The 19,423-nt window shown below is 47.3% G+C and overlaps 1 protein-coding gene and 1 pseudogene across 1 annotated transcript; one reads left to right on the plus strand and one right to left on the minus strand.

The window, feature by feature from the left end:
* Positions 1-885: 885 nt before the first annotated feature.
* On the minus strand, positions 886-13,573 carry LOC101528504 (histo-blood group ABO system transferase-like). The gene is made up of 2 exons (XM_036492749.2): positions 12,464-13,573; positions 886-963 (listed from the first exon to the last, which is right to left on the minus strand). The coding sequence occupies exons 1-2, from the start codon at positions 13,571-13,573 to the stop codon at positions 886-888; spliced, it is 1,188 nt and encodes a 395-aa protein (XP_036348642.2).
* A 512-nt stretch (positions 13,574-14,085) lies between these two features.
* Positions 14,086-14,971, plus strand: LOC105942354 (small ribosomal subunit protein uS2-like; annotated as a pseudogene).
* Positions 14,972-19,423: the final 4,452 nt, after the last annotated feature.

The following is a 19,423-nucleotide window of genomic DNA, read 5'->3' on the forward strand; positions in this document are numbered from 1 at the left end:
AAATGGCTCAGGGTCCAAGATGGCATGGTCTCAGTCTCCATGACTGATATTCAAGCCACTCCTCACAATGATACTAGACATTCTACCTTTGTCTATACCTACAATGCCATAATGCACTTAATCTTGTAGCCTGCAAGGTGCCGATGGGGGAACATAGGACCCACAGCAGTAGCAGGAAAGAGCCGCTGTGAAGCAGGGGGGCCCCCTGGGGCAGCAGAGGCCAGGGCTGGAGATGAGCCCACCTAGATCATTCCAGATGTCCTGCCAATCACTGCAGAGGCCTTTCCAATGGGCAAGAGCCCTGTGGCTCTGTGAAAACCAAAGCCGAGGGGAGGCTTTTGTGGCTGCAGACAAGGTATTTAACCCCCAGACTCTCTCTCTCTTTCTCTCTCATACGTGTGTATTCATTTTATGTATATGGTGATATATTCATTATATAGTGACATATTCATATATATTTATTATTTATATTGTGATATATATGAATATATTATTTATATTGTGAGATATATATATAGTGACATATTCGTTATTTAACCGTTGAAGATCTCCTGTTATGGATGAGGAAGCAGCCTCAGGTAAAATGGCTTGCCCATGATTCAACAGCCAGCCACCCAGGGGTCTCCATCTCTCCCGGCTTTGCACGTCCCTAGTTCCCACACTGTGAACAACCACATACATCACTCCTCCATCTCCCACAATCGCCTGCCAGACCTCACCATTCCCCGCTCAGCACACGGAACTCAGTCCCATCATTTTTTATTAGAATCAGCTTGCTAAAGACGGAAACGGGGGCCGTCGAGTGGATTTCTGCTTCAGGTGTGGAAAAGGAAGAGGGTAGAAGTCAGACCACAAGTGGGAACATGGGCAGGGGGAGATCCAGCCTCACACTGGGTTTAGCTCCGTAGCATTTAGCACACTTGTTCCTTTGACCACATCTTGCTTGCTGGTGGTGACAGTACCCTGGGAGACAATCAGAAGAGGGCTTCAGAGGCTGGTGTGGTGGCACAGTGGCTTAAGTCACCACTTTGGTGACTCTGTCATCACTTAATGGAGTATCAAATTGAATTTCAACAGCTCCATTTAATTAATTCAATACCCTGCTAAAGTCCCCTGAGAACGCAGTGAAGGATGAACCAAGTGCCTGGGACCCTGCACTCATGTGGGAGACCTGGAAGAAGCTCCTGGCAACTCCTGACTTAAGTCTGGCCAGAGCTGGCTACTGTGACCACTCGGGAAGTGAACCAAAGACTGAAAGATCACTTGGGCTGTCTCTCTCTCTCCCCGCCTCATTTGTGTGTGTGTGTGTGTGTGTGTGTGTGTGTGTGTGTGTGTGTGTGTGTGTGTGCAATGTGTGCATTCTCCTCAAGTCTCAGGAAGGAAAACACAGAGGGATGCAGGGCCTTCCTGGGGGAGGTCCTGATGCTGTGGAGGGGCTTCCCATTCCCTACAGAAGAGCAAGTTGGCCCACCTCCTACTTCCTGTTGTGGAAACTTGAATCTGACTTTGGTGTCATCGACATGGCAAACAGGCACAGAACCACTTTCTTTCACAATGAAAATGGCCCCAAGGGAAACATAGTGAAGGCAGCTCCTTCCAGATGCAGTGGCATTTTACACAGCAAATGAAGAATTTTCACTGGGAGACTGACACTCTACCAAAACCACACAGAAATGCAGTGTTTAAAAATCAACACAAGAACCCAGCACCCCAGCTGAGCAGCTAGTCCTCGCCTTGCACATGCCAGGATCCCATATGGGCACCAGTTCTAATTCCAGTGGCCCAACTTCCCATCCAGTCCCCTGCTTGTGGCCTGGGAAAGCAGTTGAGGATGGCCCAAAGCCTTGGAATCCTGCATCTGTATGGGAGACCCAGAGGAGGCTCCCGGCTCCTGGCTTCAGATGGGCACAGTTCTGTCTGTTGCGGCCACTTGAGGAGTGAATCAATGGACAAAAGATCATCTCCTCTATCTCTCCTTCTCTCTGTATGTTTGACTTTCCAATAAAAATAAAATAAATCAGGCATAGAGTACAAACATGTTCGAGATGATGGAGAATAATTAGGGTAAAGCACAGACAACAGATTACAGAAAAAGATAGGGGTCAGGCAGTCAATAGGGAGGTACCTGGAGACCCCTAGACACAGGGAAGAGGGAACAGTGGCAGAGTGGTGTTACAGGGAACAGAAAACCCACTAGCCACTGGTGAGCAGTGATCCTGACTCCAGCAACAACCAGGGATCCAGTGGCAGCCACAGATCAGCTCTTGCGGCAGCCAGGTGGAAGCTTGGGTTCGCATGGGGAGCTCAGGAGGTGAAGGCAGACTGGAACTGACCAAACCTGCCAAATACTTTGGCCCAGCAACAAATGGAAAGGGAGCTGCAGACTCCACGGGGCAGACTGGTGGCGAGTTGGAGCTCACAGCACAGGGGTCAAACGCCAGAGTGGGATTTCAAACACCAGAGTGGGCGCGTTTCCAGCTAATCACACCGGGCTGATCCCACAGGGAGGACAACACCAGCTTAGCATCCTGCAGGATCTGTGTGGTCCCCGAATCAGAAGGCCAACAGCCCCGGCTCTCCGGTAGTGCCCCATCGGGCGCCATCTTGTGTGTCTAGACAAGATCAGCACCACCAACAAACCAGTTATCTGGGACGGTTGGTGTCTTCCTAACCCAGGACACTGATTGAACATAAAAACTGACTTGTAGACCTGTAAGTAATACATCTTAGAAATCTACACTAAAGAGAAAAGTCTGCCAAATATGATTGCAATGTCAAAAGTTAAAAGAAGAGACAATGGCACAAAAGAATGTTACCAAAGTCTCCCCAAGGAGCAAAAGCCTCTGCTACCCTCAGAGTTAACTGAGGAAGACATTGAAAAAATGGGGGACACAGATTTCAGAAAACTCATTATAAAGCTTAGCTTCTGACCAACAATGAGAAGCACATAATACAGGAGTTCAAAGAATTTAAAGAATTTGTCACACAGGAAATGAATCAAATGAAAGCTGACATTTAAGAAGTTAAGAATTCAGTGGAGCAAATTAAAAGTACAGTGGAGAGTCTAAAAAATTGAATGAATGAAGCAGAAGAAAGAACATCAGAATTAGAAGATATTTCCTGTCACCAGGGGAAAACAAACAAAAAGCTGGAAGCACAGCTAGGCCAAGCTTAAAAAAGTATCCAAGAATTAAAAGACATGATTAAAAGGCCCAACATAAGAATTATGTTCTAGAAGGTGCAGAAAGAGAAACTGGGGTTAAAGGTCTATTCAATGAAATAATAAATAAAAACTTCCCTAGACTGGAAAAAGAATTGGAAAACAATATTACAGGAAGGCCACAGAACTCTCAACAGGGTTGATCAAAATGTACTTCACCATGACACATGATAATCAAGCTCTCCTCAGTTGAACATAAGAAAAAAAATCCTTAAATCTGCATGTGAGAAAAATCAAGTGACCTACAAAGGAACCCAATCAAACTCACAGAGCAAACACTACAAGCCAGGAGAGAATGGGGTGACATATTTCAAACTCTAAAAGGGAAAAATATTCAGCCCAGAATCCTGCACAGCTCTCCTTTGTCTTTGAAAATGAAATAAAATTCTTCCACAATAAAGAAAAACTCCAAGAATTTGTCTCCTCCAAACCTGCCCTATAAATAATACTCAAAGATATTCTCATGAAAGAGAAAAGAAATAGTAGCTACCAAAACCAAAGACAAATGTGGAGAACATCCCAGTAAAAGGCTAACAGAAGATTCAATCAAAGAACAACCCATTGCTAAGATGAAAGGACCAAATTGCCACCTATCCATATTAACATTGAATGTAAATGGATTAAACTCAGCAATCAAATGCCACAGCTTAGAGAACTGGATCAAAAAATAAAACCCAGCCACCTGTTGCTTACAAGGAGACATATCCCACCAACAATGATCAGAGGAAACTGAAAGTGAAAGGATGGAAAAAGATATTCCAAGCAAATGGCAAGCAAAAATATGCGGGGTAGCCATTCTTATATCACATGAAATAGACGTTGATGTGAAAAATATTAAAAGAGATGAAGAAGGATACCAAATAATAATGAAATAATTAATTCAGCAAGAAGAGATCACTATAATAAATGCATATGCACCAAATGCCAAGGCATCTAGCTACATGAAACAAACATTAATGAACTTACAGGGAGAAATAGACTCCAATACAATCATAATTGGTGACTTTAATACCCCATTAACAGCAATGGACAGGTTAAAAAAAAAAAACTCGGCAAAGAAACAACAGAACTCACCCAAACTCTAGAGCAAATGGACTTAGTTGATATCTACCAAAACTTTCATCCTACAGATAGAGAATACACTTTTTTTCATCAGTACATGGAACCTTTTCCAAAATTGACCATTTTATAGGCCACAAAACAAGCCTCAGCAAATTTTTAAAAATTGAAATTATACCATGCACCTTGTCAGACCATCATGGAGTGAAGCTAGAGACCAAGAAGTCAAAACACCAAAGAAGACTTGCAAATACATGGAGCCTGAATGACATGTTACTAAATGAGCAATAAATTAGAGAGGAAATCAAAGGGGAAATTTAAAAATTGCTTGAAACAAGTGAAGGCATCAACACAACATATCAAAACTTATGGGACACAGTCAAGGAAATGTTAAGAAAGTTTATTGGGCATGGCACGGTGGCCTAGTGGCTAAAGTACTTGCCTTGAATGCGCCCAGAATCCCATATGGGTACCGGTTCTAATCCCGGCGACCCCACTTCCCATCCAGCTCCCTGCTTGTGGCCTGGGAAAGCAGTGGAGGACGAACCAAGGCCTTGGGCCCTGCACCCACATGGGAGACCTGGAGGAGTTTCCTGGCTCCTGGCTTCGGATCTGTGCAGCACCGGCCATTGCTGGTCACTTCAGTGAATCATCAGATGGAAGTTCTTCCTGTCTGTCTCTCCTCCTCTCTGTATATCTTTCCAATAAAAATAAATAAATCTTTATAAAAAAAGGAGGAAAGTTCATCTCAGTTAATGACTATGTTAAGAAACTAGACAAGCATCAAGTAAATCAGCTAACCTTACAGTTGAAGGAACTAGAAAAACAACAGCAAAGCAATCCCAAGATTAGTAGGAAAAAAGAAATAATCAAAGCAAGGGAGGAAATAAACCAAACTGAGACCATGAGAACTGTACATAAGATCATGAATCACAGAGCTAGTTCTTTGAGAAAATCAACAAAATAGACTCCCCACTAGCCCAACTAATCAAAAAAAAAAAAAAAAAAGGAGGGAGAAGATAAGCATCAATAGCAAAAGAGACGAGAAAGGAAACATAGCAACAGACCTCAGACATACACAGAATTATTAGAAACTATTACAACTATATGCGAACAAATCAGAAGACCTAGAGGAAAGGGACAGATTTTTTGACACATACAATCCACCAAAATTGAATCAAGAAGCAATTAACAATCTAAATAGACCTATAACATGCAATGAGATTGAATCAGTAATTAAAGCCCTCCCAACCAAGGACCAGATTGCTTCACTGCTGAAGTCTAACAAACGTTTCAAGAGGAAATTACCCCAATAGTCCATGAGATTTTCCAAATAATAGAAAGAGAAGGGGCAATTCTTCCAAATTCTTTCTATGAAGCCAATATCACCTTAATACCAAATCCAGATAGAGAAACAACATAAAAAGAGAACTACAGACCAATATCCTTAATGAACAAAGGTGCAAAGATCCTCAACACAATACTAGCCAACAGGATCCAACAACACATCAGGCAGATCATTCACCCGGACCAGGTAGGATTCATCCCAGGCATGCAGGGATGCTTCAACTTTCCCAAATCAATAAATGTGACACATCATATCAATAAAATGAAAAATAAAAACCATATGATCACCTCAATAGGTGCAGAGAAGGCATTTGATAAAATCCAACACCACTTCATGCTGAAAACCTTAAGCAAGATAGGCCTAGAAGGAACATTCTACAACATAATCAAGACAATTTACAAAAAACCCAATGTCAACATCATTCTAAATGGGGAAAGACTGGAAGCCTTTCCATTAGAATCTGCAACTAGACAGGGATATTCACTGTCACCACTACCCTTCAATATAGTATTAGAAGTCCTTGCCAGAGCTATTAGACAAGAAAAAAGAATTAAAGGAATCCAAATTGGAAAAGAGGAACTGAAATTGTCTCTATTTGCAATTGACATGATTCTATACATAAGAAAACCAAAAACCTCAGTCAAGACACTACTGGAACTCATAAGAGACTTTGGCAGGGTTGCAGGATACAAAATTAATGAACACAAATCAATGGCACTAGTATACACAAATAATTCCATGGATGAGAAAAAAATTTTAAGTACACTCCCAATTAAAATAGCGGAGAGGGGTGTGTTCAGTCGTGGGGCTGGGGCAAAGGGAGCCTCCTGCAGCTGGCTGCTGCAGGGGGTGACCCAGCCAAGCCAGACCAAATGCTGGGGACTCAGACCAAAGTCACTGCTGTCAAGTGGTGACCAAGTCCTAGGCTTTGGGAGGCCGGTGCACCTATTTGGTGCCAGGTTTGCCTGCTGGCTGCCCGGTGGCGAGCTCTGTGGATTTTACGTTATGTAACTGTTGCCTAGGGACACCCATGGATAAGGCTGATGTGAGTGTAGGTGAGGGATGAATCCTGGGTGATTACTAGCAACAGGGTCACAGAACGTGCTGGCAAACATGCAGACTGAGAACTGGTGGTTTGGAGGGGAGAGTCTATAAGATCTATTTGAGCCAGATTGATTCACCAGCCCACACGGGAATCCTGATATGGGCTCTTAGCATAGAGCATCACCGACTGCCACACACCAATCCACACGAAAGCTATGGCTGGGGGCCTGTCTGGCAGGGCTAGGAACCAGTACCTGAATGAGTGGTGGAACAGGGGAAGGATCACACTTGGCAGGGTCAAGACACTAACCAGCATGTGAGAGAACCAGGTCCAGGGGTAGATTCTGTGGGGGAAGTGTGGGCCAAACCATGTGGAAATACAAGTCCCGCTGGTTAGCTCACCAGCTGGGGTGGTGATGGGCTGAGCTAGGTGTGCCCATGGAACCTGCCATCACTTATGGGTAAAGGAACCCACAACAGTCTAGGCAAGTCAAGGCAGCACCTACCTGTGCATCCTAAAACAGGATGTGGGGTGGGCTGAGCTACAACTGGAAGGGGGCAGACTGGGCAGGGCTGAGCAAACCTTAACTCACAAGGTACAACAGAAATCAGGATGGATCACAGGTCATGCCGAGCTAGGCTCTTACACCAACTGGTCTGCCAAAGGCAGGGATACTAGGCCACAGAATCAAAGGCAAGGCTGAAACAGGTGATAGGCTAAGCCAACTGGGTCAGAGTAACCACTGGCATGTGCGCAATCTATGACTGAGAACAGGCCCAGTTGGGAAGCTATAAAAGTACACCCTGGCTGGATTGGGGTTCCCTTTGGTGAATACGGGGGCTGGACTGGGGGCTGCATTCTGGTCTGGATATGGCTGTAATCTCCCTTGGCAGAAGTGTGGACTGGGGATGGGCTCACGTGGCCGGGCTAGATGCCAGCACCCCTAAAGAGTCATGTGTGAGATGTATGTGGGTATGGATGAGATGTGGCTGGGCTCAAACATCCAACAGTAAGAATCAGATTGGGTTGAAGGCCAGTCAGGAAAGGCCACTACTCCTTCTAGGACAGGAGGTGAACAGAGTAAAACTGGCTCATGGACCCCCTGGTATGCGCAAGATTTGGCATAGGAAGGGTTTCTGTTGGATGAGCCTGGGAAACTCCTCTGCAGGACACAGTCCCTGCAGGTGAGCGCAAGAACCATGATAGGGAACAGCCCAGACCAGGCTAGGTAATGATACCAACTGGCATACATTTGGCACGGGTCGGGGGCTGACCAGGCTGAACCAGTTCACACCAACCTGCTGGTGAATCCGAGCACCAGAACAGAGTGTGGGTCTAGCCAGGTTTGGTCGCGACAAAAACCAGTGCACATTATGGAATGCCAACGTGAGGTTACCTGTACAGGGTGTGGCCACAGCATCCAACAGTACATGTGAGAACCAGGAGGGAGGGGGTGGAGCCAGCAGGGGGAAAATGGGGGGCTCCCCTGCTGGACAGCTACTCCCACTGGAGAACGTGAGCTGGGATGGGGGCAGACCACACCAGACAGGGCTACAACACTTGCGGGCCTCATGTGCACTAGATCAGGGAAAAGCCAGGCTGGGCTGATTGCTCTTCCTGGTGCAAGCATAAATTAGAGTGGGTAAGGGTTGGTTGGGCTTTGCTGCAGCATCAGCTGGCAGAAGCTGGCAGTGGGGGCTAATTCTGTCAAGTTACACTACAGAACCACCTGGAGAGTGCATAATCAGGGAGTGGAGTGGCCTAGAAGGGAAACTGGGCACCTCCTTCTTGGGTTACCACTCCCACCGCAGAGCATGAAAACCAGGACAGGGGCAGGAGTGGCCAGACAGAAAGGCACCCACCAGTATGAGTAGGGACTGGACAGTGGAGCTTGTTGTGTTGAATTGGGCTTCAATGGGAACCAGGGTAGGTGGCAGGCCTGGTGGGGCTATTGTAGGTCGCTCCAACTAGGCTACAGTTCCCACTGGTTTGCGAGAGGGCCGAGTATGGAGTGCATAGGATCGGGCTGAACTACAACACACCCATTGGTTCGCATGGAAGACAGGGCTGGAAACAGAATTGACCCAGCAATTGCAACCACCAGCATGTGCATAACCTGATTGGGGCGACGGACTGCGCCGGACTCTGTACTTGCAAGCACACACAAGAATCAAGTCTGGGAACACCTTAGATGAAGTTTCTTTAGGGATTCCTCCAACTGAACTGCTGATCTCAGAACCCCAACCGGGCCTGGCGGCGTGGCCTAGCAGCTAAAGTCCTCGTCTTGAACGCGCCGGGATCCCATATGGGCGCCAGTTCTAATCCCGGCAGCTCCACTTCCCATCCAGCTCCCTGCTTGTGGCCTGGGAAAGCAGTAGAGGATGGCCCAATGCATTGGGACCCTGCACCCGCGTGGGAGACCCGGAAGAGGTTCCTGGCTCCTGGCACCGGATCGGCGCACACCGGCCCATTGCGGTTCACTTGGGGAGTGAATCATCGGACGGAAGATCTTCCTCTCTGTCTCTCCTCCTCTCTGTATATCTGACTTTGTAATAAAAATAAATCTTTAAAAAAAAAGGAACCCCAACCATGAAGAGCCTATGTCAGCCACTGGATTCTGAAGAGATTTCATCGTGCTTGGAAATGCGAGATTGGTAGCAATTCAGAACTGTTGAACTATCAAAACTGCTTGAGCAGAACCCTCAGAGCATGCCCCACATCGGGGACCTGGGATGGGCGGGAGGCTGGGTGCGGCTTCTCCCTTTGTTTCTCCCCTGACCTCAGATACAAAAAAAAAAAGAAAAAAAGAACTGAAAAAAATAGCAGAGAGAAATCTTAAATACTTCGGAATTAACATGTAAAAAGGAAAAAGAAGATCTTGAAAAATGGAGAAACTTGCCATGTTCCTGGATTGGCAGGATCAACATCATCAAAATGTCCATATTACCAAAAGTAATATACAGGCTCAATGCGTTCCAATCAAAATCCCAACAGCATTCTTCTCAGAAATAGAAAAGATGATACAAAAGTTCATCTGGAATCACAAAAGACCACGACTAGCCAAAGCTATCCTGAAGAATAAAAATCAAGGTGGAGTAATTACATCCAGATCTCAAGACATACTACAGAGTAGTGGTAATCAAGACAGTCTTGTACTGGTGCAGAAACAGAGAAGAAGCTCAATAGAACTGAACAGAAACAAAGGTAGTCCACACATTATAGACAACCAATTTTTGACAAGAAAACTGAAAACAATCCAGGAGAAAAGCCTGGTCTATTCAACAAATGCTGTTGGGACAACTGGATAGCAGCTTGCAGAATTAAGAAGCAAAACTTGTACCTGTCACATTATACAAAAATCAACTCTAAATAGATCAAGGACCTAAATCTGCACCCAGAAACCATCAAACTATTAAAGGAAAATATAATAAGCACTCTCCAAGAAATAGGAATGGGGAATACTTCTTTAAAAAGACGCCAAAGGCACAGGCAGTCAAAGCCAAGATGAACAAATGGAACTACAGCAAACTAAAAAGCTTCTGTACAGCAAAGGAAACAAGTAACAAAGTGAAGAAGTAACCAACAGAAGGGGAGAAAAGTTTTGCACACTATACAAGTGATAGGGGACTAATATCCAGGATTTACAAAAAGCTTCAGAAACCCAAGGACAGTAAGAAAAAGGGGGGGGGGGGGAGGCAATGGAAATGAACAGACATTCTTTTTAAAAAGAACAGATTCAAATGGCTAAAAGACATGAAAAGATGCTCAGGCTCCTTGCACACCGGGTTTCCCATATGGGCACCGGTTCTAATCCCAGTGGCCCTGCTTCCCATCCAGCTCCCTGCTTGTGGCCTGGGAAAGCAGTTGAGGACAGTCCAAAGCTTTGGGACGCTGCACCTGTGTGAGAGACTCGGAAGAGGCTCCTAGCTCCTGGCTTCGGATTGGTTTAGCTCCAGTCACTGCAACCGCTTGGGGAGTGAACCATCGGACGGAAGTTCTTCCTCTCTGTCCCTCCTTCTCTTTCTGTATTTCTGCCTTTCCAATAAAAATAAACAAAATTTTTTAAAAATAAGGAAATCATCATGCAAATTGGAATGTATAGTGATGGAGTAATGGAGACTACCATATCCAGATGTGAAGACACAATGCAATAAGCATCCCTACTTCCAAACAAAAGATGGACTCCCAATGAAAGTGTTGGGCATATCTAGACAATGGAATGATGGACTGCCTGACATTGTCTGTACCAGCACACTTAAATAGCAGGCTGATACAATTATAACTCCTTATGAAGAAATGTACTGTTGTACATTTGTGACAATATGGGAAAAATCAGGGTGGAAAATCAGACTATACAGAATTGTATAATAAAATTCAAGAATTAAAACAAAAATTAACAAAAAATAAATTAAATAAATCTTACAAAAAAAAAAAAAAAAAAAAAACAAGAAATCAACTCCAAGCAGTAGGCACAGCATAAGGACAAAGCCAACCACAACACCAAAAGCATCCAGATGGATGCCAGTTCATGTCCCAGCTGCTTCATTTCTGATCCAGCTCCCTGCTAATGGACAAAGTCAATGGAAAATGGCCCACATGTTTGGTTCCCTGTTCCCCACATGGGAGATCTATATAAAGCTACTGACTCATGACTTTGGCCTGGCATTTATAGCCTTGCAGCCATCTAGGGAGTGAGATTGGGTGAAAGATCTCTCTCTCCAACTGGGAATTCCAAATAAATATGTAAATATGAGAGAAAGAGAGAGAGCACACACAACATAGGGAACAGACATTAGACCTAGCTGTAAAGATGACCACGCCCCATACCAGGTACCTGGGTTCAGTACCTGGCTCTTCTTCCTGACTCCAGCTTCCTACTAAGGCAGATGGATCAAGTAATTTGGTCCCTGCCACCCGCATGGGAGGCCACAGGTTGCCAGCTTCCAGCTTCAGCCTGTAGCCACCTTGGTGCTGTGGGTGTTTGGTGAATGAGCCAGTGGATAGAAAGATGGAAGAATAGGATCTCTCTTCCTTCTTTCCTCCACCCTTCCCTCTCTTCCAATTAAGAAAAATACCAATACAAATTGGAAACAACACAAACATCACCCTTGTTGCTTTGCAGCTGAGCCCTAGAGCCAGAGAGGGCTCCCGGCAGAACGGGGGGGAAGGGTGCTGAAAAGCTTGATGAGCCAGCCCTGAGAGCCACCTGAACCCTGTAGCCACAGACGCAGAGGACAAGCTGGCCTGCAGGGCCTGTGCTGCAGCCACAGCTGCCCAGCCGACTCCCCCGAGGCCCCCGCAACGTATTTTTAATTTGCCTTCAACTGGGGAAAAGATGCTCTCCTGGACCCTGCTTGTGTACCACTGACTGCTCACCACTGACATGGAAGAACAGACTGCCTATAGTCGGAGCCTGTCACACCTGGGAAAGGCCCCAGGGTCTATGAATGCTCCTCCATCCCAGAGCCCACAGGATGAGCCCACCACTGTCATGCATGCCGAAGGGCTGTCCCAGGAAGTTCAAGGTCATGGCAACTCGTAGAACTTGTGCCCAAGCCCAGGAATTAAGCCTATCTAAATGTGTACACAGACTCACATGTTTTGTGCATCTGTGTGACTGTGTGCATGTGTGTGACTGGAAGGGGGGATGCTACGGCTAACGAAGTTAGGAATGGGGGTAAGGATGAGGTGTGTACTTGGCCTCAGCAACTTTTCTCCATCAGACAGGACAAAGGCAGCAGAGCTGCCCCAGCGGTTCTAGGACAGCACGCGGGAGGAAGACAGAGGCTACCTGGCTGTTGAAACTATCCGAGCTTTCCTGGAGGCTTCCATCACCACGTCTGGGTTGCTTAGTGATCCTTCGAATAATCCAATGGTCGTTATCCCTCATATTCTTCAAGAGGGCGGGAAAATTCATCAGCTTTTCGTCCCACATATATTCCGGGGAGAGAACTTTGGTGGGCTTGTGATAAAGCAGGTACTTGTTTAAGTAGCTCTCCTCCTGCTCCGCAGCCTCAATGTGTCGGGCTTTGTCACTCACCATGGCCTCGTGACAGGCCGTGGCAAGTCTGTAAACTTCCAACACCAAACCCCCAAATAAAGCCCTCGTGTAATAGAAGTCCCCCTCCCAGTAGGAAATGTAGGCTTGTGACTGAGGCCGCCGCTCATAGGCAAAGGTTTTCCGACTGCGCCCAAAGAAGCCAGGATGGATGGTGCTGAACAAGGAGGACAAGATCTCCACTCCCACGTGGTCCAGAAACTTGAGGTCCACATCCGCGCACACCAGGTAATCCACCTCCTTGAGGAAACGCCAAGAGGAGTAATAGCTGATGGTCTCCATGCCGTGTCTGGAAGTGGCCTGCTTGGGGGCGTCAACTTCCAGGACAACCATCTGCCTGCCCGTTAGGAGCTGGGTAGCCGGAACCTGACTGGGCTGGTCAGTGAAGATGTAGTACTTCACCATGTGCCCCACCAGGAAGTTTTTCTCAGCAGTTTCTAGGAACAGCTTGAGAAAGACCATGGATTTCTGCATAGCAAACAGGGCCAACCCAACGGTGACGTTCTGGAGCCTGAAATGCTCACTAAGTATGTCAATGTTGAAAGTGTCTTCCCACACAATGGGGGCAAGCCAAGGGGTCTGAACCAGGACATCCTCCTTAGCCGACAGCAGCAGCTTTGGCTGCAGATAGATCAGCCTGGATGTACTCACCACTTCCAAGTGGTCCATTTCTTTAACAGCCAGGCTTGCCCTGGCTAGCAGGTTGTCCACACTCTGACCTCTTGGAGTCAAGAGAGTATGGCCCAAGAAGGTCACGATGAAAACAAGGAGGAGAAGGAAAATCACATGATAAAACGAGTAGGATTTGTATTTCCCAAGAAGCATCTGTGGCAAGCAGGCCATGGTTCTAGGTGTCCCCTCTTGGATGTGATGGACAGTCTCCTCTGGGCAGGGCTGTCAGATCTGAGGCCCAGTGGCCTAGAAAGGCAATCCTGGTTTCAGAGCCACCTAAACCCCGTGGAGGAAGAGCTGGAGTCTCAGAAGAACTTCAGGTAACTCCATTTGGGTTTGAAGTGCTGTCAGGGTAAGCAGGTGTTGGGATTCCGTCATCAGACAGCGAGGGTGTAAGGACCAGCAGACAGAGGAAGAGAATCTGAGTTGCTGAAGAGGCTTGGCAGCTAGCTCAGGGGAGGCCACCAAGCAGGCCAAGGGCAGAGATTGTGATGAAAGAAAAGCAGGTCAGAGGCCACCAGAGAGCCTGTCCAAGGGCTCAGGAAGCTTCTGCTTGGGCCTCCCTTTGACACCTAGCAGCTTGGACACCTTTAAAATGGAGATGAACTTTTCGTGCTCCCAGCGGAGGGTCTATACGGCATTGTCTTTGATTCCCAGCATACCTTTACAGGGAAGCTGTCACAATGTCCAGAGCCCCTGACATCCTGCAGATGAAGGAGGAGGAGGTCCTCAAATTCCTGGCTGCAGGAACCTACCTGGGAGGCACCAACCTTGATTTCCAGATGGAGCAGTACATCTAAAAAAGGAAAAGCGATGGCACCTACATAATCCATCTCAAGAGGACCTGGGAGAAGCTCCTGCTGGCAGCGGGGCCATCATGGCCATCAGAAACCCTGCAGTCGCCAGCATGGTATTCTCCCAAACACTGGCCAGAGGGTTGTGCTTAAGTTTACTGCTGCCACTGGAGCTACTCCCATCACTGGCTGCTTTACTCCTGGCACCTTCACTAACCAGATCCAGGCTGCCTTCAGGGAGTCACCACTCTTGATGGTGACAGATCCTGGGCTGACCACCAGCCCTTCACGGAGGCATCAAACATGAACCTACCCACCATTGCTCTGTGCAACATGAACTCTCCTCTGAGCTAAGTGGACGTTGCCGTCCCCTGCAACAACAAAGGAGCCCACTCCATGGATTTGATATGGTAGATGCTGGCCCAGGAGTTTCTGCGCATGTGTGGCACCTTCTCTGGTGAACACCTGTGGGAGGTCATGCCTGATATCTACTTCTACCAAGATCCTGAAGAGATTGGGAAAGAAGAGCAGGTTGTGGCTTGAAAAGGCTGTGACCAGGGAGGATTTCTGGGGTGAATAGATTGCCCCCACTCCTGAGTTCACAGCTACCCAGCCCGAGGTTGCACACTGGTCTGAGGGGGTGCAGGTGCCAAACATGCCCATCCAGCAGGTTCCCACTGAAGAATGGAACACCCAGCGTGCCACTGAAGACTGGTCTGCAGCCACCACCGCTCAGGCCACTGAATGGGTAGGAACAACCACTGAGTGGTCTTAAGTTATCTGCAGTCTTTGAAGCAGTCGCAGAGTGAGGCTGACGGAAAACAAGCACCAGTTTCTAAAGAGAAAAAAATGAAGATGAGACATATACAGGTGGGTCGGTGTGGGTCGTCATGGAGACTGATGCGGGATCCACAGTGAAGGACATGCAGCAATGTGTGTCTCCTTTTATTTTCCTAATAATCTCTTAAATTTACTGATCTCTTTCTTTTAGGGGATGAACCTTACACTGTGGTGACTAGGGTGCTAAGGGGTTTTTTTTTTAAGGTTTATTTATTTATTTATCTTTCCATTTTTTTAATTTTATTTTTTACAATCTTTACATAGTTAATTAGGGCACAAAGCTTCAAGGGCTACAGGAAAGTGGGTAAGACTATCATTTCCACACATTTTTTTCCTATATCAGGGCACAGGGAAAGGTAAATGGAGAAGCCCCACCCAGCCTCCCACCCATCCCAGGTCCCTGATGTGGAGCATGCTCCAAGGATCTTGCTCAAGTGGTTTTGAATGTTCAACAGGCTGCCAATTTCGCCATTCCAAACACGAAGAAACTGCTGCAGAATCCAGTGGTTGACATAGTCCATATTAGAGTCTTCATTTGCCCTGTTTTTCACTGCCAACATATGGCTGGGGTAGTTGATTGATTTGGTCTGTCCTCTGTCTTCTCATGGTTAGGGATCTGAGTCTGGCAGTTCGATTGAGGGGATGCCTAAAAAACTTTGTCTGAGGTGTTCCCAGACCAGCTTCTTGTGTGTACTTGCAAGTATGGGACACAGTACAGTCAATTGCCCCAATCAGCTGGTGGTTGCAATTGCTGTTTCCAGTGCAATTACAGTTACCAACGCAATTGTGGTTTCCAGCCCTGTCTTCCACGCGAACCAATGGGTGTTGTAGTTCAGCCTGATCCTATGCACTCCATACTCGGCCCTCACATAAACCAGTGGGAACTGTAGCCTAGTTGGAGCGACCTACAATAGCCCCACCAGGCCTGCCACCTACCCTGGTTCCCATGCTTGCCATTATGTGCAGCAGATTAGTCCAGTCTGTCCCATATTCCATTCAGCTCTCATACATGTCGGTGGGCACTGAAGCCCGATTCAACACAACCAGCTCCACTGTCCAGTCCCTACTCATACTGGTGGGTGCCTTTCTGTCTGGCCACTCCTGCCCCTGTCCTGGTTTTCATGCTGTGCGGTGGGAGTGGTAACCCAAGAAGGAGGTGCCCAGTTTCCCTTCTAGGCCACTCCACTCCCTGATTATGCACTCTCCAGGTGGTTCTGCAGTGTAACTTGACAGAATTAGCCCCCACTGCCAGCTTCTGCCAGCTGATGCTGCAGCAAAGCCCAACCAACCCTTACCCACTCTAATTTATGCTTGCACCAGGAAGAGCAATCAGCCCAGCCTGGCTTTTCCCTGATCTAGTGCACATGAGGCCCGCAAGTGTTGTAGCCCTGTCTGGTGTGGTCTGCCCCCATCCCAGCTCACGTTCTCCAGTGGGAGTAGCTGTCCAGCAGGGGAGCCCCCCATTTTCCCCCTGCCGGCTCCACCCCCTCCCTCCTGGTTCTCACATGTACTGTTGGATGCTGTGGCCACACCCTGTACAGGTAACCTCACGTTGGCATTCCATAATGTGCACTGGTTTTTGTCGCGACCAAACCTGGCTAGACCCACACTCTGTTCTGGTGCTCGGATTCACCAGCGGGTTGGTGTGAACTGGTTCAGCCTGGTCAGCCCCCGACCCGTGCCAAATGTATGCCAGTTGGTATCATTACCTAGCCTGGTCTGGGCTGTTCCCTATCATGGTTCTTGTGCTCACCTGCAGGGACTGTGTCCTGCAGAGGAGTTTCCCAGGTTCCTCCAACAGAACCTCTCCCTATGCCAAATCTTGCACATACCAGGGGGTCCATGAGCCAGTTTTACTCTGTTCACCTCCTGTCCTAGAAGGAGTAGTGGCCTTTCCTGACTGGCCTTCAACCCAATCTGATTCTTACTGTTGGATGTTTGAGCCCAGCCACATCTCATCCATACCCACATACATCTCACACACGACTCTTTAGGGGCTGAGCCCTAGCCTAGTCAGTCCCACATCTACCCTGGGCCTCCAGAGCACCAGATGGTGTTGAAGTCTAGCCTGGCTTGGTGCTTCCAGTCCCAGTCCACACATCTGCCAAGGGAGATTACAACCATACCCTGGTCAGAACGCAGCCCCCATTCAAGCCAAAGCACTCCTTGGTGGGAACCTCAACCCAGCAAGGGTGTCCCCTTAGCTTCCCAACTGGGCCTGTTCTCAGTCATAGATTGCGCACATGCCAGTGGTTACTCTGACTCACCTTGGCACAGCCACTCACCTGTCCCGGCCCCTGCCATATGTGCTGTGGCTTAGCGTCCCTGGCTCACGCAGACCAGTAGGTGCAAGAGCCTAGCTTGGCATGACCTGTGATCCATCCTGATTTCTATTTTTGCTTGTGAACTAACGTTTGCTCAGTCCTGCCCAGTCCACCCTGTTCCACTGCCAACTCACACATTAGCCAGCCATTGGAGCTACTTTGCCCAGCTTGTCCGACCCCCAGGTCTGGACCATGTGTTCACCAGCAGAAGCTATGACCAAGTTCCTCCACTTGACCCACTCCCAGACCCAGTTCACATACATGCCATTGGGTTTTAGGCCAGTGCCTGACATAGTCTGGCCTTCCATTTGGCCTTGTATGAGCTGGTGAACGTTGCCCCCACACCCTATTCAGGATGGACATTCGGGTGCTACTGTCTTGACCAGTTCAGACTTTGTCGGTTCCTTTACCTGTGAGTGATGGCCGGCTCCTTGGTCACACCTAGCTTAGTCCATCACAACCCCAACTCTTGAGCTAACCAGTGGGGCTAGTATTTCCACAGGGTTTGGCCCACACATCCCCCACAGAATCTACCCCTGGTTATGGTTCTCTCATGTGCTAATTAATGTCATGGCCCTGCCTAAGGTGACCCATCTCTTGATCTATCATCATGTCAGATAATAGGAAATTATTCTGCTAGACAAGCCCCGAGCCTTAGCTTTTGCATTGACTGGTGTTCGGTGGTCAGCATTGTTCAGTGATTACAAGTTCTACACAGAATTTAAAGGAGTTTGGTATCATCTGGTCCTTCTCCTCCAACCTACTAGGTCTCATTACCCTCACTTACCTTCAAAGGAAAAGTTACTCTGTTGTTGGGAATCTCTGGGATTGATTCACATCCCAGAAGCACAGTGGGCTCTACATGGAGCTACCTAAGCAGCAATTCAAAGAAGCAAAACCCCAGAGCTCGCCACTGGGTGGCCAGCAGGCAGAGCGTGCGCCATTTGGTGCACTGGCCACCCGGGGACAGCTCACTGCGTGTACGTGGTGGATGGGATCAGGGCTCCGAGCATGGAGACAGCCCCACCATGGCACCCACCAGCAGCCAGCAGGCTGCAGGAAGTTTCAACCTCCAGACCCAAGGTCGCCCCCTCCCCAATCCCATCCACCATGCAATGATGGCAGCAGATGAGGCCCAGGCCTGCCCAGTTCTCCAGACTTCCCCCTCCAGTGTATTCACCATGAAGGGAGCATAGGCTGCTAAGTTTAACATGCATTACTTGTTCAATCTTCACAGCAAGCTAGTTTCTCTGTTGCATTCTATTTGTCTATAGATCTGTTTTTGTTTTGTTTTGTTTAAAGATTTACTTATTTTTATTGGAAAGGCAAAGAAAAGAAGACAAAGATCTTTCATCCACTGGTTCACTCCTAAGTGGCCACATTAACCAGAACTGAGCTGATCGGAAGGCAGAAGCCTGGAGCTTCTTCTGGGTCTTTCACACAGGTGTGGGGGTCCCAAGGTTTTGGGTTACCCTCCACTGCTTTCCCAAACCACAACCAATGAGCTGGATGGGAAGTGAAGTAGAAGGGACATGAACTGGCACCCATATGGGATGCAAGCACTTCCAGGGGAGAGGTTAGCCAACTGAGCTACTGTGCTAGGCCCTCCTTCCCATCCTACTTTTTTTCAAACAAGGGCTCACATATTTTCATTCTGCACTAGGCCTTAAAAATTACATAGCAGTCCTGACTGTGACAGTCTACAAAATACTCTCAAAAGATCCAGCATCCATTAGATTAGCAGAAAGGATTGTCTCAGAACGAAATATGGTGAAAAATAATTTGCATTCTTACAGCTGCCAAGGACTAGATCACTTTAAATTATAACAAGAGGAAATGAAGTGGTTTCAAGTATTCATTTTGATGACCTAATAAATGCATCTGCAGAGAAACCAGTCAGCAAAATTTTAGGACCAAACAAGAAAGCACATTAACAAAGTATTCTTTTTTATCTTATTATATAAAATCATGATGCTAAAATATTTCCTGCCATGAGTAAGTTTATGTTATTACTCATGAACCGCTATCACCTGTATCGTATTTGAAAAGTATCAAAATATTTT

This window comes from Ochotona princeps, chromosome 16 (assembly GCF_030435755.1).
Source record: "Ochotona princeps isolate mOchPri1 chromosome 16, mOchPri1.hap1, whole genome shotgun sequence".
In the NCBI taxonomy this organism is placed as follows: domain Eukaryota; kingdom Metazoa; phylum Chordata; class Mammalia; order Lagomorpha; family Ochotonidae; genus Ochotona; species Ochotona princeps.

Coding starts and splice junctions, on each gene's coding strand:
- LOC101528504 (XM_036492749.2), bottom strand. CDS start 13,573: ATGGCCTGCTTGCCACAGATGCTTCTTGGGAAATACAAATCCTACTCG. Junction 964..12,463: donor CGGATAGTTTCAACAGCCAG/GTAGCCTCTGTC, acceptor ATTGTCTCCCAG/GGTACTGTCACCACCAGCAA.